Genomic DNA, 26,299 nt, shown 5'->3' with positions numbered 1-26,299 from the left:
TCGACAGGAGGATCCAGTTGAGAAATGGTTGCAAACATGTTCCGGGCTTAATTGAGAATTGATAGCCTGTAGGAATTCAATTAGGTTTCCCACAATGTAATAAAACAAAGCCAATTTTCCACAATGTAATAAAATAAATATTTACATAAATTAGAAATTAATTCAATTACATTTAGTCAACGTGATGATTCATTAATGACCTCGATAGTTAGTTATGGCCAAAATTTATACAAGAATTAATTTAATTTTTAAATTTTAAATTTTAAATTTTTTATTTGGTTAAATTAGATTTGTTCTAAAAGCACCGACCATGTTTACTAACTGGTATATTCGTGGCATGCGCTAACTATTTTTTTATTTGTTAATATTTTTTATTTATTAAAAGAATAAAGTTCTCCTTAATTTTCCCGAGTATAACAATTGAATTGGTGGATCGAAGAAATATGAGCTTCACACTCTCAATTGAAGTTCAGCACCCAGAAAAAAAAGAAAAAAGAAAGAGGATTGAGTTAGGTCCGGACGTGGATGGGATTTTCTTCAGCTGCCATCAGGCCATAGTGTTAGGCCTGAATTTCATTTCGGCTTATAATTGGAGCCGGGTGTATTTTCTTATTTGGGCTTGAACCCGACCATAAATAGGGTGATCACGTCGTTAATTTCTTGTGACATTTTTATAATCACTTGATTTTTGTGAACATGATCATTAATTAATCATTCCTGAGAATGTTTTTTTCATTTAAAAAAATTGTTAGTAAAATATATTAATGCTATATCATGGGAGTAGATGAAAGCTAGTTTCATGAGACTCGATTGTTTTTGAACGATTTTTTTAATTTGAAAATGTATTAAAATAATATTTTTTATATTTTTTAAAAATTATTTTTAAAAACAATTTAATTTTTTTAAAAAATCATAAAACACGAGTTCCACCGCAACACCAGATTGATTTCAAGGAAATGGTAGACTTGATTTCAAGCAAATGGCTCAAGCAACCAGGAACATCTTAAGCAAGCACAAGCTGAGGAAACAAGAACATCATCAGAATCACATTTCCTGATATGCTAATTCCAATTTACAAGTTCTTGTGTCTCATTGCCTGAAATACTAATGTCTTTAATTATGATTTGGTGAGAATTTAACGTGAAATCCGTCTCGAAAACCTAACATAGGACCTCGAACAACTCGTCCTCCCTTGATTCTGGTCCACCTATGATTAAGAAATTCAAATCCAGAAAAGCCATTAACAATCCTGCTACAAAAACCTGTGCAGAAGCATGCAACGTGGTCCTGTCTTATAACAAACAAAAGCAAATGCCATCAAAAGGGAAGGAAAGAAACAGGAACATACTCATATTTGGTGAGCAGGACATGGAGAAAGGTGGCCATGAGCAATTTACTGAATTCTGCCCCTGCACACTGCCTAGTTCCCCCACTAAAAGGCATGAAATTCTTGGATACAAGATACGGGTCCATGTCCTATGTCCCATTTGCAGATTAAAAGAAAGGGTCAATTGTTAAGAATTCATCGATTCCCTTTCTCTTTGTGATGATCAAAGTTTATTCATTACCTTCCAACGTGCTGGATTGAATGCGAGCGGATCCTTGTAGACGTCAGGGTTCAAATGAGAAGCAGAAGTGACAGCCATTATGATCCAACCGGCAGGAATTGTAAATCCTGAAAAACACTCATTTGGAGTAACGCTCTGCAAATATCTAAATAACAGTCATAAAAAAAATCATACCTTTAAATTCAATGTCTTTCAATGCTCTTCTTAATAATCCAGGCGCACCATTCCCCAACCTTAGCGATTCGTTGATAACCTGCAATTTTCACAAACTAGCAGATGTAAGATGAATGAACATAGAATAGTTGTAAGGAGATCATACCATTGTATAAAACTAGGCCCGGCTAAAGGCTGGGTCATAAGTTGGGTGGGTCAACACGGGTCAATCTAAAATAATTTTGTTATGAATTTTTTTAAAACATCAAACTAGGCCTAATTGGGTTTGGACTGGTCAATCGGGTTGAGAGTCGGCTCTCCACGTTGACTGGATCAACTCCAACCCGATTCAATATGAAGCCCTACCTGAGCCAGGTCCCCCTATCAGTCGGTCACTGGATTGACTTGCCGGGCCGAGGAGGGTTTAATAACACTATATCAGAGTATTTACTTGAAGTGTAAAAGTCATTGATTTGTACTCGTCCCATGTGAGCACGGGATCTGAATCTCGTCTATTTTTCAGGATTCCCTCATGCTCAGCCTGCAAAACATATTGCTGATGTTATAACCATGTAAATATTAAGGTCTAATCTGAAGACTGCTAATTTACAAATGTAGTACTCACTATCAGTTCCTGTAACACTGAAGGGTGGTCTGCTAGCAACTTAAGAGTTAACGTCAGTATTTTCGAGACTGACTCGAAGCCGGCAAATAACAATCCAAAGATCACTGTAATAATGAAATCATCTGATAAGAACTTCTCTTTATCCTCCTTGTTCAAGTCAGCAATGACCTGATCAAGCAAATCTCCTCGATACATATCTGGCGAATTGCGTCTCTCCTCTAGTTTATTTTTCAGAAACTTGGTTGCCTTCTCTCGGTCCTGAATAAACACCAAGGCTTAGATTGGTTACCATGTGTATTACCATGAGAAGAACAAGTTTTTCTATCTCTCCATTCTTTCAGAGTACCTTTAAACATTTATGGTATGTAGTGCCAGGAACATTCAAGGGGATGGACATAAGAAACTCTGATATTTTGGTGAATTTTTCGCTTATCTTGTCTTCAGATGTGTTTTCAGAATCATCATAACCAAACATGTGCTTCGCAATATAATTGAAAACCATCTGCAAGAAGGGTATATATCAAGAACAGAACAACACTAATGGATAATACAAAAGGCACACATTAAGTGGTCTCAGGACTTACAACTGCAGAGCCATATTTCACTTCAATAGATTCTTGAGTTGACCACTTTTGCAGGGTTTTCTTAATCATGTCTTCTATTTCAGGAAGCAAGCCTTTCTTAAGAGTTTCGACGCCAAAGTGAGTTAAGGATAAACTTCTGACATACTTATGAATGACTCCAACTGCACTTGTCCTAGATTCACCCTCTTGATTGAAAAGCTTGGAAAATGTGTCTAAATACCACATCTCTACCAATTTTCCTTCTTGTTGGAGGATGAGATGGTTGAGTTCAGGATCGGTCGATACCACAACAGGTCGGCCCAAGATGTTAGTTCGAAAAATGGGTCCAAATCTGAAATTGGAAATACCAGGTAGGAAGAGATTGAATAAGCAAATCCCACAAGCTAATCTTCAGAATGCCATAAAAATCAAAGACAAGTACAAAGGAATCACAGCAACATATTACCTTCGAATCCTCTTCTTGATGAACGGATGAAGGTCTAGAGAATAACTTGGAATGATCAAATGAAGGGTCTCTCCAATGAGAGGCAAGCCCATGGAACCAGGTGGGAGAACACCATTGCAGCTAGGATTCTTCCATTTTCTAACCAAATGAGTACAGTATATGACTAGCAATGCTACAACACACAACCCAATTGTCCACATTTTTGACTTTGATATTGAAGCAAAAGTGAAAGAATTGACAAGTTATTTTCATAGCAAATATACTGATCAATCTGCAGCTCTTAAAGAGGCAAAGTGCCGAATCGATCAAACTAAAAACAAGTGCATCAGACAGACTCACAGATAATTTAAAAAAAAGCAGGACATTGAGTTGTATGGTTAGACTTCTTGGATAGAATGTTTACTTTGTGATTGATGTTAACCTTTTTCGTCCTGGAACTAAAAGTACAATTAAGAATCTTGATTAAGTGTTGGCAGTTTCAGCATTCAGAATCTTGTTGCCGTCTAAAATGAGTGGCGGAGCTGCTGTTAGTCTTCTTCTTACGATTTCAATTTCTTCTGAATGCTTAACCTGTTGTATGAGTTGGAAAAACTTGCAAGCAGAAAAAAAGGAGTCTGCAATTTCTTTTTAGAAAGGGTAAAGCTTAGCTTACCAGAAAATTCCACGTAAGATATATCATCTCTAAAGTTAAGCTCTATTTTCATATTATTGAATTTGATAATTTATAATTTGTTAACACAGTTTGAGTTCTAAAGAGTTTAGTTCCCCCTCCACGCCAATGTATAGTCCCAACACAGATATAAATAAAATAAACCAGGCAAGTTTAACTCTACTTATTAATTTATTTTCTGTTACTATTAATTGACTAGAGCCTGCATTCCTATACATAGGTAGAAGTATGCACACTTATCCATTGAACAACAGTCTTCCTTTTCTCTGTGTCCTTGTTCCGGATTAGCCTCCACCACCCCAAATACTTAAAGCTAACGTTAATTACATTACAAATGTGGGTGTGGGTGATATCAGTGTCATTTGTTGTGGGACTGCTACTTATATGCTGGACTCACTGGTTATTGAAATGGAGACACCCAAAATGCAATGCAGTTCTCCCCCCAGGTTCCATTAGAGAGACCCTTCAGTACTTATTCTGTCCCAGCCTCCAGGTACACTCTGGATGTTCACTCGTTCTCCGAAAAAAAGATTCCAAAGGTAACATTTACGCAGTTTTTTCACGCATGGTTAGTATTATTTTTAGGCTAGTTTCACAAATCCAGATAAGAAGTTTATTTCTTTTCCTGTCAAACCTAGAGAACACAACTGTCAAAGAACCATCTCAACAAGCTGTTAGGTGAGGTTCCAAGATATGATTTATATTATTTTCTAACACACCCCCTCAAGTGAAAGCCTTTTGGGCTTGAAACTTGCATATGTCTATATTACCTTGTGTTTAATTTTTATCAAATAAATAGGGATGGTGAGATTTGAACTCGAGACTACTTGGTCATCAAGGCTCTGATACCATGTCAAAGAACTATCTCAACCCAAAAGCTTAAGCTGTTAGGTGAGGTTCTAAGATATGATTTATATTATTCTCTAACAACTAATAGCAATTCCGACTTCTGCATATGTTGCAAACCAAGCCGATATCATAATCATCGATCTTTGAAAGAAACTGGAGATTTAGATGCTGATAGGGCAATCAAGTTGCGTGAGGAACACAATAAGCAACGAGAAAAGGAAAGAAACAGAGTGATTTTTCAGTCAGAAATGAAGAGATTGAACTAAATTGTAATAGCAAATATGCCTTCAAAATGAATACCTTTCACTACCCTTCTCAACAACCCAGACGCAGGGTTTTCTACCCTGAGAATTTACATGTGAAGTAGAATTTTTCACTTCCACGGATGCCTGGCATGGCCATGCGCGTAGAGTTCTGTCATCTTCTACTCGAGGAAGAAACGTTTCTCAGGGGGGCAATGAGCCAACGTGAACCAAAACAATGCCACGGAATTCGGAAATATTTGTGAATGAGAACCCGGGGGGCACTAATTCAAGAAGGTTGGAAAGGCTCGTAAGATATCAGATGTTTTGGCACGGCTGTGGTAGGAAGGAATCTATGGATAGAGTTAAAAGGCTTCAGAAGAGACACTTCTGCTTGCCCCGTTGAATAGTAGAGTTCATCCTTGTAGAACTGCCTAGATAATAACGGAATCATAGAGTTTGATGACCGTGCATTTCAAACTATAACTACAAATTCACCAAGAACGTCACAAAATTGTTTCACTTGTTAACAAATCAATAATCAGTCGATTGTTTTGATTGATTTCTCAAATCAAAACATACTTCCGCCATTGAAGAACCATTCAATAATCAGTTCTCTATTTTTGTTATTAAATAGGTTTAGTAATATTTGATGAAGTCACTTGCTCTTTCTTATGAAGACATAATTTCTCCTTATCCCCTGCTTATTTTTTTAAAAAAAACATGCCCCGATATATTGACTTATATATATATATAATTTCCATGTGTGTCTAATTTTAAATACAAGTCGTAAAGTGCAAAAACCCTATTAAGGACTCAATACCTTGAATGGCACTTCTCTCTGTTGCTGTTTCAGGATTTTCTAAGCTCAACCTAATGATAGCCATATTGTTCAGACTAGGGCAGGCAGTGATAACCCTGACGATTTGCTTGTTCTAGAACTTAGGATTACAGCACCTAGTAAATACCATTGTTTGTTTTTTCCGTTCAACTCACTTGCTTTTCATCTAAAAAAATTAAATTGATACTCTTTAAGTAATTTTTTTTATGGTTCTGATATAAAATAAAATGATTAAAAAAAGATATAATTTTTATACTTTGAAAAACACTTTAATAAAAATATCACTAGGATTATAATCCTATGTTGAGGCGGTTTAATAGTGTGCCTACCTTTTGAAAACTACGACCGATTGCTTGATCCAGAGCTCAGGATTCCAGAAATGGATGGACAATTTAGGTACCGAATCTAAATCCAACAAGGAAATTTGGTCATCCCGCTGCTTTCATATGATAAAACAATTTTCTTAATTTTCATTATCCAATTTTTTCCTAGGAGGAACTACACCATGTTTGTTTTTGTTAGTTATTTGTTATTTAAGTTATCTTCAGACTTGATTTATCATCTCGACTAGATCATGTTTATCAGCTTTCATATAATTTAATTTTAAACCTAAACAAGTAAATGAGCAAGTAGATTTCAAAATTGACCCAGGGGCTATATTTAATAATAATGCTAAATAGTTCTTTGTCTGACCCGCAGGAACAGCTCAATGAACTAGTGTATTCTGAAAAATACCTGAAATGGATGATACAAATGTAGAACTTTTCATTCAACTGTACAATAAGGGGCAAGTTCTTAAGTACTACGTTCCTTGATCCCCTCACAACCAAAAAGGAAAAGAACTCATCTTATTTGGAAGGAGAAAAAGGTAAAAAGAAAGAAGAATAGTTTTACCCTATGATCATCTCACGCGGAAGACTGGTATTAACTTTGTATAGCAGCAAGGGGGGGGGGGGGGGGGAGGGGGAAGAACGGTAGCATGATACTTGCACAGGAAGACATTGTTGTATGAAATAATGGCTGAAAATGGAGGCAGAATTCCCAGTATCAGTCCAGATTAGCAATGACAGCATCAACCACCTCTTGTGTGGTGCTGTCTCCACCAAGGTCTTTGGTTCGACACTTCCCCTCAGATATTACACGCTTCACTGCAGTCTCAAGCCTATCAGCAAATGAAGGAAACTGGAGGTGTCTCAACATCATGGCAGATGAGAGGAGCAAAGCCACTGGGTTTGCCTTCCTTTGTTCCACCATTTTTTCTTTTCCCACATTTCCAGCAGAAGCACCTTGCTCAAAAACAGCATAATCAGCTCCCACATTACCTGTAGTTGCCAAAAACAACATGACAAGGCAAGCTTATAGAGCTGATAATAACAGAAAAGGTCCAAAGGACTTGAAACTATCAAGCTCCTAACAGCTTCATGATTAGGATTCCTTAACCTATAACTTGTTAAAGAAGGTAGGGAAAAATCTTTTGCAAAATTAGAACTTGTAACCAAATTCATACCTCCTGGCATGACACCAGTGCCTCCAGCTATACCAGCTGCTGTATTTGCCACAAGATTGCCATAAAGATTAGGAGTAACCTGTGCAAAAAATAATACATAATTTTAATAGTGAAAAGGTCAAGAGTGCTAATCGAGTCAGTAACAATCAAGCATACACAAGACCATATATCGGGAGACTGTAGCCACTGCAAGAAGCTCAATGAGGTGATATGTAAAGGTAAAACTACAAGTACAATTCTCAATTATTTTACATTATAGTTTTAGTATCCTTGTATTCCGTCAACAGACTACAGAGCATCAACCATCCATCACAATCTGAAACTCGATGCATATACATTCATTGATAAACATGGTGCCATGTTCAATAGCGAGAGGAATTTAACCATATGAACTTATTGGTGTAACTAACACAATTTGCTCACAACAGTAAATGCTACTGAAAGACCTGCCACTGAACAACAGACTCATTCCAGCGCTAACAAAACCAAAGTTGCACACCAACAACATAAATACGCACGGAATCAACTAACAATGCATAACATCCATCACAGACTCTAATTCAAACAATAATCAACAAAGTTTCAATAAAAAACACTTACCATCACATCAAATTGCTCAGGTTTCGATACCAGCTGCATGCAGCAATTATCCACAATAATCTCACTATACTTAATACTCGGATATTTTGTCGCAACCTCTCTACAAGACTCCAAAAACAACCCATCAGCAAGTTTCATAATATTTGCCTTATGCACCGCTGTCACCTGCTTCCTATTATTCAAATAAGCATATTCAAATGCATATTTTGCAATTCTCTCCGAACAAAACTTTGTGATCACCTGAAAACACAATGTCATCATCAACACACCATAATTATATATATATATATATATATATATATAAAAAAAACAATTGCATCACTCACACAGCACAATGTTATTGATCAAACATGAAACAAAAACTAATCATCAAATTAATTTTTATTACATTTCTCTCTTCCTAAAAACTCAAACTTGAATAAGCAAACTGTAGAGACTATCAATTAAAGTATCCCTTCTGTAGGTCCCATATATTCATCATTAACGATAGAATCAACAAATCATTAACATTAATTAACAATTAACACAATAAACACACAAAGCAATTCACTACATAAAAAAAAGTCAATTACTTTAAGGCTTTCAACAACACCAGGAACCACCTCATGCTCAAGCCCAGAGTATTCCCCTTCAGTATTCTCTCTAATAACAACAATGTCAACATTTTCGTGCCGGGTGGGTAACCCTGGCAGATTAAAGCAATTCACCAGCGAAGCATACAAATCCAATTCCTTCCTTAGCGACACATTCAGCGAGCTGACACCACCGCCGACCGGAGTCTTCAATCCACCTTTCAGACAAACTTTGTTTTTCTTAATCGACTCGATTACTTCTGCCGGAAAGCGATTCATGTCGCCGTGGACTTCGTACTTCTCGAAGTAAACCGGTGCGTGCATCGCGTTCATTACTTGTTCTACTGCGTCGGTGACTAAAGGCCCGATCCCGTCGCCGGGGATGAGGGTGACTGCGCGTGGTGCTCCGTCGCCGGGTCGCGGCATGTAGGTGACGGATCGGGAGGTTGGGGTGGGGGTTAGAGAAAAGGAGGTGGTGGGCTTGGTTAGGGTTTTGAGGAGGGAAAAGGATCGGCGAGCCATGGCGGGTCTGGGAATTGGGAAATTAGGGTTTAGAGGCCATTCAAGGGGAGAGAAAAAAAAAAGTACGGAAATTGGTAAAAAAGGAGACTAGGATAGAAAGGAGGGAAATCCTGGAGGAGAGTAGTGAAAAAATCAGGGAAAATTCCAATTTCAGTCCCTGATTATATATTTATTCTCAATTTAATACTAAAACAAAAGATCTTATCAAGTGGGTCTAAAACGTTTGAGATAGTTTGCAGTCAAGTGCCTCTATCAGTATTCGTTAACGTTTTATGTCTGATGTGAATATTTTATGAGCTATATTACAAAATAATTGACAAAAAAAGGAATTAAATATTGATTAAAGGACTGAAATGAGAATTGTATGAAACATTTAGAACCTAATTGATGGATATTTATATGGCTGTTAAAATAAAATGCAAAAACAAAAGATTTTCTTGCTAAGTTTTACATAAAGGTCCTTATTTGAATTGGTCTTGATTCAATTCCTCCTGATATTCCAGTTTTTAAACTAAAATGGGAAAAGAAGATGATCACCATCCCAACTCCCAAACATCTCAATACCAAAATGGACTCATCAAGGACAGTTGAGACCTAAAAATTGTAACAGTACAAGGTGGAGGAGCACTTCATCATGTTGTGCGATACATTATGGTAGATTAGGATTTCAATTTTGAATATATCCCGTGTAAGTTACACCTCTCATACCATTACCTGTTGCCTTGTCTGTCCATAGCAGGTTGGTCAATCAATCTGCATCAAGGAATTGCATAATTGCCTGTAAATTACCTTACATTACATCAGGTTTCTTAGTTTGGCAAACTCCCTCCTCAACAGTTCGTCTTGGAAGGTGATCGGATATTTGAGCATTTTAAAACTACAGGCAACGGTTAGGAGAGCTCATTGACCTGTATCAGTACTACACATTAATCGCATGGAGTGTGTCAATTCAGTAGCCCTCCAACTTTTGCAGGAAAATGGAAGACAATGAAATGTACAGTTAAGAAACCCCCACTACTGGTCATCAGTAGCTATTTCGTTCAACGTTTTGCAGGAAAATGGCAACCTCTGTTGCCCAATGCCTAATTCATCTAACACAAGATCAGATAAACGGAAGGTTGTATTAAAAGATAAGCATGGCAAAACTATTGGTCATGAATTATGACAGAGATATTTGATGATGAGGATTGATTTCTGGCTGGTTTATATCGCAAGCTGAAAGACATGCTAGAAGTCACAAATAAAATGACAGGTTGCTCGCACATGCAATTATCAAGCACTCACTTCATTATCTAACAAATTTGGAAAAACATAAATTCATACATATTGGTATAGGGATTAAAACTAACAAATAATTCTCTATCGATCAAATTTCACAAAGAAGAAACAGCAGATATATTTCTAACCAGAGAAAGATTAACTGCATGAACATCAAAAAACCTTTTTTTTTTAATGGCAGATACCATCTCAATAGAATGAACATAAAAGGGACCCTTTCAGACTGTCAAAGAAAGGTGAAGTTCTATTTGAAACACCCTCCATAAAGCGTGAACCAAAGAAATAAGAAGAAACCTAATTCTCAAGTATTAACCAGCTTCAAAATATATTCTGCCACCAATCCATTTATGTTTAATCAGCATTTGTAACTCCTTTTTTTCATGCCTAAACCATGAAACAACTGGCCTTAAAATGCATGTACAAAAATACCAGCACTAGTGGGTTGGAGCAGGGGGAGCAACACTACTACCCAATCCCATCTTCTGTCCCAACACTGTAAGCTGCTCAACAAACTCCATTCCTGTGAGAATCTCTGTTGTTCCATATATAACATGCTTGACAGGCTGCTGACGCTGTGCAAATTCTTGCAAGCTGCCATACTCCATATAATTACCACCACCAATCATAAACACTATAGCTTCTTTAAATGGCCCTTTCAGATGGCTGCTACTGGTACCAGAACCTGACTTAGGAGCACGTGGATCAAACACAAGGTAAGAATCAACTTCAGGATTTGGCTTCCCCTCCATCAAAGCTTCCACAGTCCTCGTTAATGCCAGCTGTCTATCACTAGATAATAAATTCTTCACGCCAGCTGTCACAGCACTAATTGACTGCCCATAAAGTTTTTCAGCCCAATCAACAATGTTACTTCGACTGGCAGAATTTGCTGATGCCAATGAAACATTCAAGGACTTCATTTTCTTCACGTACTGGAATGCACAATTATCAACCTCAGACTCCCTAAGAGCAGTTTCAATTGCTTCCACTTCTGATTGATTAATACTTTCAGAACATATAAGGTAAATGATTGCAAATCTAAGTTTATCAATCTTGGTTCCTTTCCCTCTAAGCACACCCAAAAGTTCATTCCGATCAATCCCTCCTCTGACCATCATGTCATTCTCTTTTTTCGCATAGGAATCAAGAGACCTCTCCTTGATCTCACCCAACAAAACAGTTGCAATGTTCGTGTGTTTATCAATCACCTGCTTCCGTTCCGTCAGTTCAGGCAGGGAGTTCACAGCATTCATCAAATGCTTTGTGTTCCCGATCAAATCCGTCCCATCAAATTCAGCCCCATCAGTTTCTCCAGTCCTCCTATTCACCTCATCAACATCCTTCTTATACTTGTTCAACTGAGTCTCAATTTCCACTGCAACTTCAGGAAACTCTAGAGACCCATTTGCCACCCAAAATGGATCAGAACTGTCCAACTCATATGACCTCATCCCACCCTTTTCCCCTTGCACACTCAACCTATTAAGCCTCAAGCCAAGAACATCATGAACAAGAGGACGATACCTAAAATCATGCTGTATTCCCACTGACAATTCAAAATTCCGATCAAATAGACACAAAACTGGCCTCTGAAAAGAGCTCGCAAAACCCCCACCTTCTGTAAACAAATTGTTCTTCGACAATAAATGATCCCTCAACTTCTGATCCAGCACTGATGCCACCATCTCTGCTGGGCCACCACGCGGACACCTAATAACTGGCACAACCGCAAGTGTTGCCAACACAGAAAATAACCCACTAGCAACCTTCTCAACAATCTCCTCAATCTCTCTATCACCAGCAGACGGATCATTCAACTGAACATAGCAAGACTTCTGTGCCAACGAAAACAAATTATTCTCCAAAGTCACAAACTCCAAATACTGATCATGCACCTTTGAAATCTTATATATAGACTCTGAATTCAATGTCCCAGATGCAAGATCCTCAAGAAGTGGACGAGGAATGGACGATGAAAAATTCAGGTGGAAGCTATCATAAAGCGATTGTGACGCATCAGCAACAATCCTCTGAACATTAACTTGACTTGGTTGAACAAAGTACACAGCAGGGACATCATGGACAGGCTTTCGATCCTTATCAATAAGGAAATAAAGAGTAACCCCATGTTTTCTCAGATCCTTGACATGAATCAATGGAGATAGTATATTTTGACAAAACTTATCATAGATCAAGATCTTGTAAACCTCTTCATTAGTATTACCAGTTGCATTCAAAGGTTGGTTCAGATTTAGCATCCGGATTATACATTCTGTACCCAAAAAAATAAACAAATCTCAAAACTTTTCTCAATAAACACATCAAATTTAACAAAAGGAAAGATTTTTAACGGTTATTTGGGCTTAAATCTAAGTAATAACAAATGGGTTATTGCTTAATTCTAAAAGAGATCTAGACAGAGAAAGAAAAAGAGAGAAAAGGCACTGACCTGTTTGTTTTTGACGCAGATTGAGAGCCATAACAGTAGTGGGGGGGGGGAGTTCTGAACTTTGTGAAATTTCGGAGAGTAGATTTGTTACTCTGTACTCTCTCTTCAATTTATCTCTTCATTGCTAGCTTCTCTCTGTCAAGAATGGAGAGAACAGGGGTTTGATGATATGTAGTTTGTTCCGCGAGTTCGGGTTCATTATAGTGATGTTTTGATTATCCAATAGAGTTGTACCACGTCATATGTTTGAGAACTCATTTTTGACGTTGTTGACTCTTACTTGGTTTAACCAATGAGTGACTGCCACGTCATTAAGATGGAGCCATAAATGTGTGGTTATCTTGCGGTTTTTAGAAACAGGCAAACGAAGGGGTTTTGTGAGGGGAGTAGAGGAGAATTTGGCTTATGGAAAAAAGTTGTGTTTGAGAGACAAATATTGGGTATTAAGGCATGGTAAAAGCATTCCTAATGAAAAGGGTCTTATTGTTTCCTTTATTGTGTTACTACATATGTTTTTAAGAATTTTGTGCTTTTTCATTAGCCAGTTGGTGATTTTTTATCAGGAAAATGGGATCAAGGAAGAATATCAATTGGCTGATGAAGGTGTTATTCAGGCACAATTGGCTGGAGAATTGTTCCTTAAGGTATGTGTTTCAGTGAAAAGATTGCATTTTTCAAAAAGCTTAAAATTTCCATGCTTCATCCTTTTAATCTGCCTTCAATTTTCCCTCGCATCGTATTTTCACAGGCTAGATGTTTATTAGGGTTTAGACTACTTTTGCGGGTGTCGCTGATTATCATAATTCACAAAATAAAGGGCAATTCTGATTATAGTTTGAAAAAAATGTGACACTTTTTTCAGACTAGTCTTTGAATTCCTGGACTTAGAGGGGTTTAGGATGTTATTATCTGTGACTTAGGTTTTTCGTTTCATAAGCCGCAGAACTTGGAAGGTTCATAATTTTTTTTTTTTTTTTATTGAAGTCTAGGTTTCTGATAATTTGAATATTCGAAACTGTTGAAGATGACAACCTTGGGGGGAGAAGGAAGGGTTGAGTTAATTATGTTAGTTTTTTAAAAAAAAAATTTAACAAGAGTTAATGCCAGTTGATGGTTCCTGTTAAAGTGCAATAGTAAGGTTAGAGCCTTGCAGAGTACTCACATTAGCGGCAAAATTATGCACTTCAACTTTCTTTATGTCCATGTTTGAGCACTATCCAAAACTTTTGCAAGCATTATTATGTCTATATACCATAAGATAAGACTGGTCGTTCTTTTGGACATGGATAGCTAACTAATTTAAGCAAAGAGTGTGCTCAAATCTATGGCCATCCTTCATGATTTCGTTAGAGAAAACACCAAAAAATGAGCCAGAAGAGTCTGAGTGGTCTATCCTTTGCAAAACCCATCCTTTTTTACAGCCCCGCTTACAAATAATAAGTTGTGCTTCTTGGCAACCAGTTGGAATGAAAGCACATAAGGAAAAAAAAATTAGAAGTTTGGTGTGTCTTAGAATTGACTAGAGAGCATGTGAAGTGATGAGAACATTGTTGTTTCCTATAGGAGTTTTGTTGGGAATATTATTTGCAAGGAAGAATTGTGCAGGCATTAGCATTATGCATGTTAGGTAGAAATATCACTCAAGAATTATGCAAGAATGGAAAGCATGAGAATATGGATGGGATTCTGAATTTGATATGTGGCCTCTCGCTTTGTTGAAAGCATTTGTGGATGATATAGAGAACAAAAGCCAAAGATTTCTAGGATGCTGCTGCAGAGATAATTGACGCATGAGAGAAAGTTTGAGGAGAGAATCGGAGAAGCCAAAATAAAAGTTGCTGGATATAGTTACAGAGGATGGTTTGACAAAAGTTTTTGAATAAATAAGGAAAAAGCAGAGTAAAAGACTCAACCATTTGGTAATGAGAGTGGAGCCTCTGTGAAGGGAGCTGGCACTTGGCAGCATACAAGGGCATATCATTTTATGTTTGGCATCAAACTTCTTATTTTATGCTTTTCTGAATTCATTTTGCCAGTGATATTAAGGTTGGCAGTACAAATAAGGAGACAGCTACAATTTCTAAGGGCTTGAAAGAATTCTTATCCCATAGTATTTGGCGTTCTTAATCTACTGTTTCTGATTTTCCCCTCCCTTAACAAATTTAAGAATCTGGCTAACTGTATAGTCTGTGCAGGAATTGAAAGAGAGCAGCATACCACTTTAAAGTGTTCGCATCTGCTACTCGCCATTTGCAAGAACAAGTCACAGTGCCAAAATTGGTGCTTCTGTTTTGAATCTCCCATTTTAAGGCTCTCAATGTAAAGTGAGTTATCTATATCATATAACATTCATTTTTTTAGGGCATCTGCTGCACTTGTAGTGCTTGAAAAGTTGCGTTCTCCTTGATGTAAAGTGAGTTATCAAAAAACTGTGGTTGTAAGTATGAGTTAAGGTCAATGAGTTTTTTCTCCCCTTTTTTCCTCGTGCTCATTATAAAGCACTACTGGGCAAATGATGGAAGATCTTCGAGAACGCTATTTCGGTCCTTTGTTTAAACTCCTTTCGCATGATAAGGTAACACATTCGTTGAGTTTATTTTAGATTTTTCTTGCCATAATTATGATCGATGAAGGGTCTTATGCATATGTATATGCCGAAGTTGAGGAATCCAGTTTTTTTTTTATTTTTGGATTCAAGAAAATCTTACTTCTTGAAAAGCACACTCTGTGAACCCAGATAAGCAAGTAAAATCTTGGTTGTTTTAAATTTTTATAAAAATTACATATTTTGACTCGAATTCAAGATCTGTCATACAAATTTCAAGCTCATTGTCATTACACTACACCCCTTGAGAAATGAGGAATCGAGTTGTTATAGAAAATTTCAATGCAACGAGGCTTCAGTCTATAACACCCACCATCTCTCCCCGAGGACAGTCTTTGCCACTAGCAATTGAAGCTTACTTTTATTCTATTTTTTTCCTTTTCAATTGACAGTATCCAGAGATACGGGCATTGGATGATAAAGATCCATTCATGCAACCGGAAGGTGGAGAAAGTGTTAATGATGTTGACTTGATGAGGTTTTAGATTCCAAGTGTGTTTGGTATTATAATAGTTGTTGTCGTTATGATTTAAAAAAAAATTATTTTATAAAAATACTTTTAGTTGAGGTTGGTTTAAAAAAATAGATGTTTGGTTAATCTGTGATTAAAATTGAGGTTGAAGAAAAAATAGTTTAATGAATTTGGTTAAAAGTGTTTTTGAAATTAAAGTTATAAAATAATTTAAAAATATATATATTAATATTGATAGTTTTTAATTTAAATATTATGGATTTAACATGTTATTACATCATGAAATAAATTATACTTTATATATAAAAAAATAAAATTATTGTTCCATTAAACTATGTACAATTCCATTACGTACAAAATTTATCCGACAAGAGCTACACAATTAGGTAAAATATTACCAGGAATAAAATTGAGATTACAGTACAAGTAAATTTAATTCACCTTAAACTAATTTTTGAAAAAAAAAAATTGATGTTCATGTGAACAATGAACAGTACGAGTAAAATCAATTAACTGCACTGATTTTTTAAAAAAAACATTGTTCAGTGAACAGTGGAGGCATACTCCACTGTTCACTGAACAATAGAGCACGGTTCTTTTATTTTAACACGCAGGAAGCAACTTCTAGCTGCTTTCTTTTTTCTTGTGTTTTAAACGCAACAGATCATGAGACCCATGAACAGTAACAAGCGTTTGTTAATTAACCAAACCGTTTGCAAAATGAAACCGCAGGAAACATGAACGCTACCACGTAGCCAAACGGGTTCTCTAATATGCTAGAAAACTCAAGTTTTTTATGATGGATGGATGATCACGTATTTATATTAATCTTCTCTTCTCATGGATTATTTTTTTAGTGTTCTTCTAATATTTTAAAAAATAAAATATAAATACTAAAACCTTAACTAGAATAAATAATTGATATTATAGCCCAATAAATATAATATCCAACAATAACTAAATTAAACTCAATAAATAAATTTAAATAAAATTTAATATTACAAGAGTTAATCTATCCTTCGTCATTATATATCTTACAAACATATAAATCATATTTTGGTGTTGTACCCTCGAATTCCAAGTCTTAATTTCTTGAAAGTCTTAATTTTTTTATTAACATGGATGTCTGAGTTAACTTACGTGTATCTTGACTAATCTAATAAGTCTTGATATTAACGATCATTTAAGTTTCTAATAAACATCATATTAATAACTAACTTAAATTTAAAATCAAAGTAAATTTTTTATTCCAAACTTTTATCATTCACCACCTGCTTGAAATTCTTAATTTCTTGCAAGTCCTATATATGTTCAATCTCATCATGCCTCTTCTTTAAAAAAATGTTTCCTCATCATTCAATGTGACGTTATCTTCAATGCTGACGATTCTTATGCATGGGATCAGAAGCGACGTGCAACGACGTGGTGGTGGCGGCTATGTCAGATTTAATTTATCATTGATGGTGGACTAACCTTGCCCCTTGTGTAAGGGTGGTGTGGGTTTTATCCAAGTCAATACACGATTGTATAAGGTTTTGTGTAATAACCTCGTGGTTGAGGTTTCGCTGACCGGCGTACTTGGGAGCTTCATTGGTGGCGGAGTTGCATGCATGCGCAATAAACAATATGGCTAATGGGTTAAAAACTATCCTCAACTTTAGGTCAATAAAAAAAAATAGTCCCAACTTCTTAAGAAAATCAGTTTCCATTTTCAATATTGGAGGAGAGCCAATATCAACCTGCATTTTCTATCTTAGGAATGTGCGTTTGCATTTTTTCTAGCAATCTTGTCCTGTGCTAAAAGATAATTTCTCATCTTTCTATGGCCAAATAAGTGGAACAGATTGTCAAGTGGAAATATTGATATGCTTTAACACATTAATTTAACAAGCATCCATACAAGGCAATGCCTCAAACATCCAAGTAGCTCGATTGCTGTATAGGTTTTCACGTACAACAATGGCTTTCTTTAAGAGTTTATACGACATTTCAATTTCAAAAACCAAATATGAGATACATGTCTAGCAACCCCATGTGAAGGATCTTGCAGCTGATGAAAAGATTTTCCTCAGATGAAAATTGGAGCCCAAACCTTCAGTCTCTTTGTCGAACAGTAAAATGCTCTCGTGCATGTCAGCCAACAGCCATCTCATCGAAGAAAAATAATAGCTCGTGTGATTGGGATGCCAGTACAAGACATCTTTCTGAGTTTGTTTGGTCCAGTTGTTCTTCGATCCTTGATCTGATACCCCTGAATTTGTTTCCATAGAAAGAGATGAAAAAAGAAAGGACTCTAATCTTTAGTGACCCATCTACGACCTCTGATGAGATAGCTTTGATCGCTGCTACTTTCTCCCCCACTTTCTCCACTGGTATGTCCTGATGTCCCACGGTGGTGTTTCTTCCCCCTTGCTACCCCAGTGTCACTGATGCTCCCATTTAAAAGAGGGTCATCAATTCCACGAATGACCCTCCGTGCGGGTGAAGCTGTTGCTATGCAACTATCATCCTTTGTTCTTCTCCTTTCCTTGTGTTTCTTCATATCTTGAGAAATTTTATGCAATTTCTCATTGAACTTTATAATCCCCTTTTCAACAGGCTCCACTGCTTGGTTTACAGTGAACTTCACATCATTCACAATCTGCATGGGAAGCCAACAGCTGATTCAGCAGTGGATAAATGTGATGTAATGACTCATGTGCTTCACCAAACTTAATTAGCACAGTATGCATTGCCACATTTGAGTCTTACACTTAGTAATTATCATATTTTCCCATAGTGACTGCACAGCAATAATTTAATTGCAATGGTCAATTTTTAGTATAAGCTAAATGGAAGAAACTTACAAATCCACCACCACCAACAACAACATCTTGGACACTTTCTTTTATAGTCATTCCACTCCTAACATCAATGTCAGGTTGAGGAAGGCGTAACTTTGTTGGCCGCTCACTGTCTCTAACCTCATCAGGATCTATAGGGCAATCAACAGATGCATAATCTCCAAGAACTGAAACACTTCCAGGAAACCGGTCTCCCATTAGCTCATAAGGCTTGGCAGGGAACACATACAGATGAACAATAGAAGCAATGCCCATCTGTGCTGGATGAATACATAGACCTGTTAAACTTCAATATTTTGAATGAGAAAAGAGCAGTTATAAACTCTATTGAAGAGATCAGACAGCAATGACTGTTGTCTTCCCCGGGAGTATTATAACAGTAGTTACAAGGGCCAACAATAGTTTGTAACTTTGTTCAGAAACCCCCAGAACAGCAAAACAAAACAAATCGCCCCATAAAACATTCTATAAGGGTGTTTAAACAGACATAACAGAAACTATCAGTCTGACCCCACCAAATAATGCAAAGTGATGTGCCCAGCATTTTAGATAGTTTAAGTCCTTGAGAAATGACATCCTAGATAGGCTACATGAGCAACCAAACAGTACATCCACTTGAGCAATCTTTTATTTTGTTTTTTCTCTTTACTGAAAAGATTTGAAACGAGTCTATTTTATTCAAAACCTCCCTCTCCCCTTTACCACTAAAGCTAAAGCCCAAGGACACTGCATCCAACACTTTACCACACACCTTCCAAACTGTGAGATATACCACTATTATCTCCTCTCTCCTCACTGCATCACCTTAAGTCAAAAATTTGAGCCAGGCTGCACCGGCCCTAAGTTGCAGAATGCTGCCACTTTACTTTTTTACTTGACCCTTGTCCTAAAGTTCATTAATCAGCAACATGCTAAGTTTCCTCTCTAGAGAATCAAATAGTTGACATTTCCACTTCCCAGAATGCTTTAGTTTCTTCTATACCCATTCACATATAATAGAAGGCACACAAAGATGCAGGGGCATTTTATTGAAAAAACAAAATCTTGCTTCTCCTCTATCATACGAATTCCAACATGCTTGTAGAAATTACACAACTTTTGCAATTACCTTGACATAAAATCTTGACTCATCGAAAGAACCTAGTGGCATTTGGGTGGTTCAGAAATTTAAATTGCCCAAGACATTAACCTATTCATTTCACGATAAAAAAGACAGCTACTAGAACAGCAATAGATTATCTGACACCTTCAAGAATGGAAATTATATATGTAGAATAGTAGAAGAGATGCATTGGTAATGGAAGATATCTACCTCTATACAAATGATGAAGTCTTGAAGACTTGACTTAAATTGCAGACCTTGAGCTATAGAACTTTTGAATAAACCAAGAGAACAGAGCAGAGCAATTGCCACTCCTTGCCACCAGGTCAAAAATACAATTGATTTAAACGTCAGGAACTTGTATAAAGGTTTTATGTGAGCAAGTTCATCCTTTGTGGCAGTGTAAAATTGCACCAAACAGTACAAAGCCCAAGATTGACTGAAATTTAGAATAACCGCTATGTAAGGATACCTACAAAACCAGGGAATACTAAGGCACTTAGGAATTTGTATATGGAATGCTAAGGTAATCAGTATTTTAACAAGAGATATCCTTTAACAGAATGTGCATATCAATTGGGCCAGTTTAGAAGTAAAAATCATTACACGCATACATGCATATACGACAAAGAGTCCACATAGAATGACCAATTTAAAGAATATACAATTAAACTATGACCAATGAGTAAATTGGCATAAGGAAATTAATTCTTAACCTCTATCATTACCAAGAAAGCCTTTACAGGAAACAAACAGTTCAAGTTTCAAAGAAGAAAACGAAACAATGGACCTCAAAAATGTAAGAATCAAGATCAGCTTTACCCGCATTTCAATTTAAAATCTCCTTCACAATATACACCAAAGGCTTCAAGAATTACAGCTAAAACTGCTGTCAAGGACTTTATTAACATCTGTCAATAAAGATATGAGTTATTAATCTTTCCAATCTAAGAATGCCGGGATTGGAAAACGTAAAAGAGCTGCAAAAAGACAAAACTTCCAAAAAATGAACATACATATTGAACAATACCGAACTTTACGACTTGGTAAAACCACTGACCAAGCCTCCATGGTTTAAGGATATAGTTCATTGGAAAAGGGTGCTTTATGGTTCCCCTTTCATTACTATGCTCTAAAAGGGGTGCCTTAGAACTCGAGCGACCTTCTCTTTTCAAAAACTCAATTGTTCTTTCTTCCCCACCTTTAAAAAGTACATAAAAGAGAGAAACCATCAATAACAATGTCAACACCAGAAGATAAACAAAATTAAATCTGGAAAGTAATTAGAGAAAACAATAGAAAAATATATCATCCCTATTTATGATTACAAATATAAAAGTAAACAAAGAACATCTGCATGCCATGTTGATAAACAATAATTGAAATTATCATGCGGCAACACAATCAAAGTCTTCTATATAGAACACAACTTTCACTCATAAACACAAAAACAGTTTGCAATTTGATGTACATTCAAAACTACTGGGCAAACAACTGGACATGTGCATTAGGACACGTGCATTGTAGACTGAATTTGACTATGGTTACTTCTTTCTCCGAATATTCATGCAGGAAACATGAACATATGAATTGAACACTTCACAAAAGCCATTGAATTTCTTCCAGCCAAAAGGCCAATATTATGTTACTTTACCATATATTATCTGAGTATCTATGTACATGCTTTAATTTTTGCACATTTCGAAGGAAGCTAGAACACCCTTGCATTTGTCAAAACCAAAACGATGACATGGGCCATGTTCAACAAGTTCTTTTTGTTTCAGAGGGTAACTAGTATTCAAGAAAACTCCATCATGACCATCTGGGGTTTTAGGAACAACAAGTTTAACAACAAACTGCAGAAGAAAACTGCATATAAGTGCTAAAAAATTCTCAAGATTCTGGTTTGCATAACAGGATATATAGACGGACGTATAGAAATGTCCATTTCATGGAAAGGAAAATATCTGACGATCAGTAAACAACTTCAAAAAACTACAACCACAGAATCTAGAAAATTACAAAATTATACAGGACGAATTAACCGAATTTCAGGTAAGAACCCTTCATTGCACACAAAATACTCTTAGTAAGAAACATACCTAAGCAAGCAACAAGGTATCTTCCAAAGCAATACATAGCAAACGATTCATAGCAATCCCGCAATATCTCAATATCAACACTAATCGACGGATCCAGCAACGACACAAACTATTCAAAATAACCCATGTTAGAAAAAATTCAAAACCCCCCACCTCTCCAAATTCGAAAACAGAAACAACCCTTTGTTCAAAATTCAAACTTTTCACAAAATAATCCTCAAACAAGCTGAAAAAATCACTCACTCACCGATTCTACAGCATAAAAAGGAACCATAAGGATAACCCCAATTAAAAACTTCTGTTCCTGAGAGGAAAAAAAAAACAGTCAACTAACAAATCTCAACTAACTCATTCAAAATTAAAGACAAGACAAGGAGACAAGGAGCCGAGCAGTCACCTCAGGATTCTTGTACGCGGAGAGATGCTCGAACAAGAGGTAGAAGGACAAAGACAAGCTTATAAGTACAAAAGCACCAGAAATCAAAGTACTCCATAAGGGAGTTGAGAATCTTATAAGAAGATAAACTATAAGATCCTGTAAATACTCCATGGCCTGACTTTTTTCTCTCAAATGCTCACAATCATGAAGCATGATTTGGATTTCTTTTTCCCATTTCCAGAATCAATCTAAAAAACAAAGAGAGAATGATTTTGAGTCAAATTTCGAAGTTTTCATTCATTCATAAAGCATTAGATAACAATAACAAAGAATTCAAATAAAAAAATGAAAATAATTCACGTGCCTACAGGTGAGCTTGTTTGTATTTTTGTTTTTTAGACCAAATTGAATTGAAGAAGGCCAGGAAATTAGAGGGGTGAGTGGGGATAGGCTAAATAATCCTGCTCTGCAACAAAGAAAGGATTTTTATTTACTACATTATCGTATAGAAAGCAAAGACTTTCATAAAAAATAAAAATCACAGCACATCAGCCCCTTTTGGTCCCACACAAGGCTTTGATATGATCATGACATCAATTGAATATTTGAATGGTCATATGTTTTTTTCATTCACTACATCATGGAGCAGAGAGGAAGGACTTTGATCAATATTAGAGGTCAATATTTTTTATTCGGTATGGTTTCTATCTAAAAAATAATTAAATTAAAATTTATTTTAAAAAAAATTAAAATCAATTCAAATTAACTAATTTTTATTCTGTTGGGTTTGGTTTAGTTTGGTTTGGTTAATTAATATTAAAACTAAAAAAACTTTATTCTTTTTTGGGATCCTTTTAGATTTTTGTGGCGTTTTTTTAAAACTTTATCATGCTTTTAAAAGCTTAATTGATGTAAAAAATGGTCCAATTGTTTAATATTTGGAAAGGGTAGATGACAGGATCGAATAAACATACATAGCTGGAATAAAATCAAACCATGTTATTAAGTTGAAGTAAAGGTCACTACTCATGGCAGAGCACATGCAACAAATGTAGTGATGTCTTATAAGCTCTATTGGAGCTTGTAGTTATTTTGTAAAATATTTTTTTGTTTAAAAAAATATTAAAATAATATATTTTTATTTTTTAAAATTTATTTTTATCATTATTACATCAAAATAATCTGAAAACACATAAAATATTAATTTGAAGTAGAAAAAAATAAAATTTTGATTTTTTTCAAAAATAATTTTAAAACGCAAAAATAAACAAGTTTTTACACCTGAATTTGCTTAGTACATCCTCTCTGTACTATATCAATTATACTATACACTAAAACATGTGAGGTTTTCAATGCAGCAATACATAATGAAAACCACCCCTTTAATCTTATACACATAAGTGACTTGTTTTTTTTTTCTTTGATTTTTTTCGATCAATGTTTTTTTTATCCTTTGATATTAGATTTGTTTTTTATTAGGTTATCCTAATTTTTTGACACTAATTGCGGATTTGATGGGTTAACCTAGTTGATTTAATTTTTTTAATTAACTTTTTTCCAATCTCATTCTTTAATATTGGGTTAATTGAAAATTAGGTTTCATGATTTATTTTTTTATTTGCTTTTTATTAGGTTATTTAGGCCTTATGACCTGAAAATAGTGCTTAGCAGGTTAACCTGGGTTGACTCGGGTTATTTTTTATTTTTTTAATCAATTTTGTTTCGTAATTTTATTATTTAGTATTGGGTTGGTTGGAAACTAAACTTCTTAATATATTTTGATTTGTTTTCTATGAAGGTGTCTTGGTCTCATGATCATGGACGCGAGTTTTGACATTTAACCCCAGTTAAATCGGGTTGTTTTTTTAATTTTTTTTAAGAGGTTATCTCGGTCTCATGACCCGGGTCACGGGTTTTTTAACATTGGATTTGTTTTTTATTGTGTTGTCTCTCATCTCATGATTCAGGTTACAGATTTGGCGGTTTAACCTAGTTGACTTTTTTTTTTCAATTTCATCATTTAATATTGTGTTTCAACTAAAATTAAACTTCATGATTTGTTTTTAGTTTTCGTTTTATTAGGTTATCCTAGCTTAATGATGCAATAATAGTCTTTAATGGGTTAAGCAAGGTTGACTTGACTTTCTTTTTTTTATTAAGATTTTTACAAGTTTTATCGTTCAACACTAGATCCCACAAGTTTGATTGGGAATTGAACTTTATAATTTATATTGATTTGCTTTTTATGAGATTATCTCAGTCTCATTACTAGATTCACAGGTTTAGTGGGTTAAATCATGTCATTTTGTTATTTTTTTTCTATGAGGGTATCTTCATCTCATGACTCGGATCATGAGTTTGATAAATTAACATGGATTATTTTTTTATATATATAAAGTTATGATAGTCTCATAACTTGGATCATAAATTTAACACGTTAACTTGGGTTGATCCAAGTCAATCTAATATGTTGTTATCTTAATATTAAAAAACAATGTGTCATCTTGAAATTGTTTTGAGTCAGACTATGTTTTACGAGTTATTTAGGTTGTTTTTGAACCTATGAACTCAATCAATCATATCGGATCAATCCCTATATGATTCATTTTTTTTCATTATAAAACATTGGCAACATTTATATATTGTTTTAACATTCATGAAAAATTTAACTTGATTCGCAGCATATCACAGTTTAATAATTTAATTATTTATAATCTAAAGTGTGTGGGGTGAACATTGTGCAATCACATTATTCACTCCTTTCACATTTTACTATGGATGCACTTTTCACTATTTTTTTTTTTGCTGTAAATTTAAAGGGAAAATATGCGAGGTGAACACTATACAGTTGCACTATTCGCTATTTTTTTAAGGTTTTGCTGTAAATTTAAGGGAAAAATATATGAGGTGAACACTCTACAACCACACTGTTCACCCCTCATATTTTACCATAGACGACATTGTTCATTTTTTTTAGGTTTGCTATAAATTTAAGAGGTGTATATAAAACCTGATAGAGTTCATGGTCCGAGTTCACCCTAAATAAACTAAAGAGTTGGGGTGAACATTGTGTAGATGCACTGTTCACCCTCTTATATTTTACTGTGAACGACATTGGTCACTGTTTTTTTTTAAGGTTTTGCTATAAATTTAAGGGGAAAATATGTGAGGTGAATGCCATGCAGCCACACTGTTCGCCCCCTCATGTTTTACCATAGACGACATTGTTTACTTTTTTTATGTTTACTATAAATTTAAAGAAAAAAAAATATTAAATCTGGTTGAGTTCATGGTTCGTGTTCACCCCACAAGTTTTATTGTGGACAACACTATTATTTTTTTTGTTTAAGAAAAAATATTTTCTTCTTTTGTTTCTATTTTTTTTAAATTAATCTTATTTTTATTTTTATTTAGATTTTGATTAATATCTCATTTCTTTTTTATGTTATTTAGAAAGCCAGTTTTGAAATAACAGTTATTTTTTAACTATGCATTTAATTTTTGAGAAGGTTTTTCTGATTAATTTATATTTTTTTAATCTTTTGTATAGATGAATTTTATTTTTTAAAATAAAAAATTATTTTCAAATAATATTTCTAATATGTGCAACCTTACATATTATTTTTTCTCTTTTATTTTATTCAATCAATGTGTGTGTCTATTTTTATTATTGTTAGATTGAATAAAAAAATATTTTAATTAATAAATTTAGTCAACACAACTGCGTAAATATTATATCTTGTGAAATTAAATATTTTAATCTACACATGTCTCTTAATTTTTCCAGTTTTTATTTTTAGTCATTATTTATGATTTTTTTTTCATTTAGACACCATTTAGGAACGTTACACCGCGTTCCCTAAAAATTTAAATTTTTTTTTAAAAATTAAT

General features: G+C 35.1%; 5 protein-coding genes across 12 annotated transcripts; 1 reads left to right on the top strand and 4 right to left on the bottom strand.

Moving 5' to 3' along the window:
* Positions 1-1,003: 1,003 nt before the first annotated feature.
* LOC133699364 (beta-amyrin 16-alpha-hydroxylase CYP87D16-like) lies at positions 1,004-3,575 on the bottom strand. Its single transcript, XM_062122598.1, has 10 exons — positions 3,376-3,575; positions 2,931-3,261; positions 2,693-2,848; positions 2,347-2,604; positions 2,173-2,262; positions 1,743-1,821; positions 1,569-1,675; positions 1,339-1,476; positions 1,173-1,262; positions 1,004-1,018 (listed from the first exon to the last, which is right to left on the bottom strand). Exons 1-10 carry the CDS (start codon positions 3,573-3,575, stop codon positions 1,004-1,006), a joined length of 1,464 nt encoding a protein of 487 aa, XP_061978582.1.
* Positions 3,576-6,611: 3,036 nt separating this feature from the next.
* LOC133699746 (isocitrate dehydrogenase [NAD] regulatory subunit 1, mitochondrial-like) lies at positions 6,612-9,338 on the bottom strand. 2 transcript variants are annotated; one of them, XM_062123170.1, is made up of 4 exons: positions 8,687-9,338; positions 8,085-8,324; positions 7,485-7,563; positions 6,612-7,299 (listed from the first exon to the last, which is right to left on the bottom strand). In XM_062123170.1, the coding sequence occupies exons 1-4, from the start codon at positions 9,176-9,178 to the stop codon at positions 7,025-7,027; spliced, it is 1,086 nt and encodes a 361-aa protein (XP_061979154.1). In that variant the 5' UTR covers positions 9,179-9,338; the 3' UTR covers positions 6,612-7,024. The 2 variants fall into 2 exon arrangements, with proteins under 2 accessions (XP_061979154.1, XP_061979153.1); XM_062123169.1 differs by having other exon boundaries at positions 8,657-9,326.
* Positions 9,339-10,549: 1,211 nt separating this feature from the next.
* LOC133699745 (SEC1 family transport protein SLY1-like) lies at positions 10,550-13,100 on the bottom strand. Its single transcript, XM_062123167.1, has 2 exons — positions 12,906-13,100; positions 10,550-12,728 (listed from the first exon to the last, which is right to left on the bottom strand). The coding sequence occupies exons 1-2, from the start codon at positions 12,934-12,936 to the stop codon at positions 10,891-10,893; spliced, it is 1,869 nt and encodes a 622-aa protein (XP_061979151.1). The 5' UTR covers positions 12,937-13,100; the 3' UTR covers positions 10,550-10,890.
* Positions 13,101-13,156: 56 nt separating this feature from the next.
* LOC133699747 (uncharacterized) lies at positions 13,157-15,378 on the top strand. Of its 4 annotated transcripts, XM_062123171.1 has the most exons (4): positions 13,219-13,358; positions 13,469-13,549; positions 14,942-15,015; positions 15,101-15,378. In XM_062123171.1, exons 1-4 carry the CDS (start codon positions 13,234-13,236, stop codon positions 15,226-15,228), a joined length of 408 nt encoding a protein of 135 aa, XP_061979155.1. In that variant the 5' UTR covers positions 13,219-13,233; the 3' UTR covers positions 15,229-15,378. The 4 variants fall into 4 exon arrangements, 2 of the variants coding, with proteins under 2 accessions (XP_061979156.1, XP_061979155.1); XM_062123172.1 differs by lacking the exon at positions 14,942-15,015 and having other exon boundaries at positions 13,157-13,353; XR_009843315.1 differs by lacking the exon at positions 14,942-15,015 and having other exon boundaries at positions 13,235-13,358.
* A 2,448-nt stretch (positions 15,379-17,826) lies between these two features.
* On the bottom strand, positions 17,827-22,941 carry LOC133699380 (protein LAZ1-like). 4 transcript variants are annotated; one of them, XM_062122612.1, is made up of 9 exons: positions 22,773-22,931; positions 22,427-22,656; positions 22,277-22,333; positions 22,030-22,138; positions 20,944-21,128; positions 20,750-20,838; positions 20,138-20,399; positions 18,829-19,080; positions 17,827-18,623 (listed from the first exon to the last, which is right to left on the bottom strand). In XM_062122612.1, exons 2-9 carry the CDS (start codon positions 22,619-22,621, stop codon positions 18,276-18,278), a joined length of 1,497 nt encoding a protein of 498 aa, XP_061978596.1. In that variant the 5' UTR covers positions 22,622-22,656; positions 22,773-22,931; the 3' UTR covers positions 17,827-18,275. The 4 variants fall into 4 exon arrangements, with proteins under 4 accessions (XP_061978596.1, XP_061978597.1, XP_061978598.1 ...); XM_062122613.1 differs by having other exon boundaries at positions 20,138-20,366; XM_062122614.1 differs by lacking the exon at positions 17,827-18,623 and having other exon boundaries at positions 18,872-19,103; positions 22,773-22,941.
* Positions 22,942-26,299: the final 3,358 nt, after the last annotated feature.

Source organism: Populus nigra, chromosome 7 (genome assembly GCF_951802175.1).
Source record: "Populus nigra chromosome 7, ddPopNigr1.1, whole genome shotgun sequence".
In the NCBI taxonomy this organism is placed as follows: Eukaryota; Viridiplantae; Streptophyta; class Magnoliopsida; order Malpighiales; family Salicaceae; genus Populus; species Populus nigra.
This window is presented reverse-complemented; position numbering and strand designations above follow the sequence as displayed.

Excerpts from the sequence above, each read along its gene's own strand:
- LOC133699364 (XM_062122598.1), bottom strand. The coding sequence starts at position 3,575 with ATGTGGACAATTGGGTTGTGTGTTGTAGCATTGCTAGTCATATACTGT. Across the intron at positions 2,263-2,346 it reads CAGTGTTACAGGAACTGATA|GCTGAGCATGAGGGAATCCT; the intron begins GTGAGTACTACA and ends TATGTTTTGCAG. Across the intron at positions 1,822-2,172 it reads CAATGACTTTTACACTTCAA|GTTATCAACGAATCGCTAAG; the intron begins GTAAATACTCTG and ends TGAAAATTGCAG.
- LOC133699746 (XM_062123169.1), bottom strand. The coding sequence starts at position 9,178 with ATGGCTCGCCGATCCTTTTCCCTCCTCAAAACCCTAACCAAGCCCACC. Across the intron at positions 8,325-8,656 it reads GTGTTGTTGAAAGCCTTAAA|GTGATCACAAAGTTTTGTTC; the intron begins GTAATTGACTTT and ends TTGTGTTTTCAG. Across the intron at positions 7,564-8,084 it reads CTGAGCAATTTGATGTGATG|GTTACTCCTAATCTTTATGG; the intron begins GTAAGTGTTTTT and ends TTTTTTGCACAG.
- LOC133699745 (XM_062123167.1), bottom strand. The coding sequence starts at position 12,936 with ATGGCTCTCAATCTGCGTCAAAAACAAACAG. Across the intron at positions 12,729-12,905 it reads TCTGCGTCAAAAACAAACAG|AATGTATAATCCGGATGCTA; the intron begins GTCAGTGCCTTT and ends TTTTGGGTACAG.
- LOC133699747 (XM_062123171.1), top strand. The coding sequence starts at position 13,234 with ATGTGTGGTTATCTTGCGGTTTTTAGAAACAGGCAAACGAAGGGGTTT. Across the intron at positions 13,550-14,941 it reads CTGGAGAATTGTTCCTTAAG|TGATATTAAGGTTGGCAGTA; the intron begins GTATGTGTTTCA and ends TCATTTTGCCAG. Across the intron at positions 15,016-15,100 it reads GAAAGAATTCTTATCCCATA|GAATTGAAAGAGAGCAGCAT; the intron begins GTATTTGGCGTT and ends TAGTCTGTGCAG.
- LOC133699380 (XM_062122612.1), bottom strand. The coding sequence starts at position 22,621 with ATGCTTCATGATTGTGAGCATTTGAGAGAAAAAAGTCAGGCCATGGAG. Across the intron at positions 22,334-22,426 it reads CCGCGTACAAGAATCCTGAG|GAACAGAAGTTTTTAATTGG; the intron begins GTGACTGCTCGG and ends TTTTCCTCTCAG. Across the intron at positions 20,400-20,749 it reads GATTTTAAATTGAAATGCGG|GTATCCTTACATAGCGGTTA; the intron begins GTAAAGCTGATC and ends CTGGTTTTGTAG.